Source organism: Rosa chinensis, chromosome 6, assembly GCF_002994745.2.
Source record: "Rosa chinensis cultivar Old Blush chromosome 6, RchiOBHm-V2, whole genome shotgun sequence".
NCBI classification, from domain to species: domain Eukaryota; kingdom Viridiplantae; phylum Streptophyta; class Magnoliopsida; order Rosales; family Rosaceae; genus Rosa; species Rosa chinensis.
In genome coordinates, this window is record NC_037093.1 from 43036761 (window position 1) to 43038946 (window position 2186).

The 2186-nt window shown below is 40.1% G+C and overlaps 1 protein-coding gene across 1 annotated transcript; it reads left to right on the plus strand.

The window, feature by feature from the left end:
• Nucleotides 1-391: 391 nt before the first annotated feature.
• LOC112171374 (zinc finger BED domain-containing protein RICESLEEPER 1-like) lies at nt 392-1468 on the plus strand. The gene has a single exon (XM_024308570.1). It carries the CDS (start codon nt 392-394, stop codon nt 1466-1468), a length of 1077 nt encoding a protein of 358 aa, XP_024164338.1.
• Nucleotides 1469-2186: the final 718 nt, after the last annotated feature.

The window sequence follows — 2186 nt, forward strand, 5'->3', positions numbered from 1 at the left end:
TCTTAGGAGACACATACAAGATGTCTTTAAGAAGTATCCGGGTAGGGCTGGCATAGAGAAAGGGCAGATGCTATTGGGTGGTGATGGGAGTGTCAGTGTTAGTGGTGAACCTAGTCTAGCTGGTAAACTGTGGTCGCAGGATCAGTGTAGGGTAGCTACAGTTGAGATGATTGTGATGGATGAATTGCCATTTAGCACAATTGAAAGGAAGGGTTTTAGGCATTTTTGTTCAGTTGCTGTCCCAAAGTGGGAGGTTCCATCTAGGAGAACAATAATGAATCTGTTTTTGAAGATGTATGATGCAAAAAAGGTGGAGCTGAGGAAGGAATTGTAGAGTCATAGTGTGTGTTTAACCATTGATACATGGACATCAGTGCAAAACATAAACTACATGGTGCTAACTGCACATTTTATAGATTATGGATGGAAGATGCACAAAAGAGTTCTCAACTTTTGTGTAATTAATAATCATTCAGGCAATAGCATAGGGAAGCTTATCGAATCATGCTTGATTCAATGGGGTATCGAGAGGGTTTTAACAATTAGTGTCGATAATGCCGCGACTAATAAGCATGCAATTGATTATGTAAGGAAGAAAATGGTGAATTGGTCGAAGAAGCCGGTTTTAGGAGGGAAGTTTTTGCATGTGAGGTATTTGGCTCACATCCTCAATCTCATTCTGAGATCAAGACTTACAATCTTAGACAGGTCAGTGGGTTTGATTAGGAATGCAGTTAAGTATGTTAGGAGCAGTTCATCGAGGCTTGAGGTGTTCAAGAAGTGTGTTGAGAAAGAGAAGATGCAATCTAAGAAAATCTGTGTCTTAGATGTCCCAACTAAGTGGAATTCAACATTTATTATGTTGGAGACTGCCTTAGAGCTGAAGAAAGCCTTTTATAAGATGGCTAATAAAGAGGACAGCAAGTACGAGAGTTATTTTGATGAACCTAAACCTGAAGACAATGATGGGGAGCTTGAAGATGGTTTTGTAGTGGTTGATCCGAAGACAAGAAAGAGGATTAGACCACCAAATGAACATGATTGGGAGAAAACTGCAATATTTGTGCAGTTCTTGAAGGTCTTGTATAAGGTAACCTTGAGGGTTAGTGCATCAAACAAGTCTACCTCACATCGAGCATTCCATGACATTGTAAGCATTCAAGTGGAGATAGAGGACTTGTTTGATAGAGATGAAGAAGAATTTGAGCATGAAGCACACAGAACCCTTTACCAGATGGCTATGAAGATGAAAGCCAAGTTTACAAAGTACTTTGACAAGCTGGAGGACATGAACCAGCTTCTTTTGGTAGCTCTCGTGCTGGATCCTAGGTATAAGCTTAGGAATTTTGGCAGTATTTGTCGGGATATGCTTGGATATGATGGTTTGCAAGTTAAGAAGGCATCGGAGGAACTGAAGGAGTTAGTTGTGCAGCTTAATGACCTATATGCATCTTCAAATGAACCTTAGAAAGGTAAAACAAGTTCAGCGAGTGGCATTACTGGTGGAAGGACTGGAAGCAGCAGCTCTAGTACAAGGACCTTGAGTGGCAAGAGGGCTGACATGTTGAAGAAATGGAAAACAAAGTTGAGGGAGTCAGAAGAGGTGGTTGTACAATATGAAGTAGACAGATATTGTCTTGATCCAATTGAAGATCCACCTAAAGAAGAGGATTGTGGCATTTTGATATGGTGGAGGCTTAATGGACTGAAGTACCCAAATCTGCAACTTGTGGCCAAAGATGTGCTAGCTGTCCAAGTTAGTAAAGTGGCTTCTGAAAGTGTCTTTAGTACTGGAGGTAGGGTAATTGATCCCTATAGAAGTTCAAATGACTCCAAGACTGTGGAAGCCCTCATATGCATGCAAAATTGGATCAATTCTACCAGCATATCCGAGATCGAGTACTTTCCAACTACTGAAGAGTTCGAATTCTATGCAAAAAATGGAAAAAGGTGTGTGATTGTTTCAAACTTTCAGTACATCACTTGTGAAGTTTATTTTCTATTTTTTGTTCTGCATTAAAGTGAACTAAACTGTGAGTACGTAGTTTTGGTGTAGAACATCAACTTAAGGATACTGCATCAAGTGAAAAGGTTTGTGCGACAAAGCCCTCAAAGGCTGCAAAAATAACAATCAATTGTGATACAGCAGATGCTTCAAATACTTCATCTTGAATGCTTGATGCAGG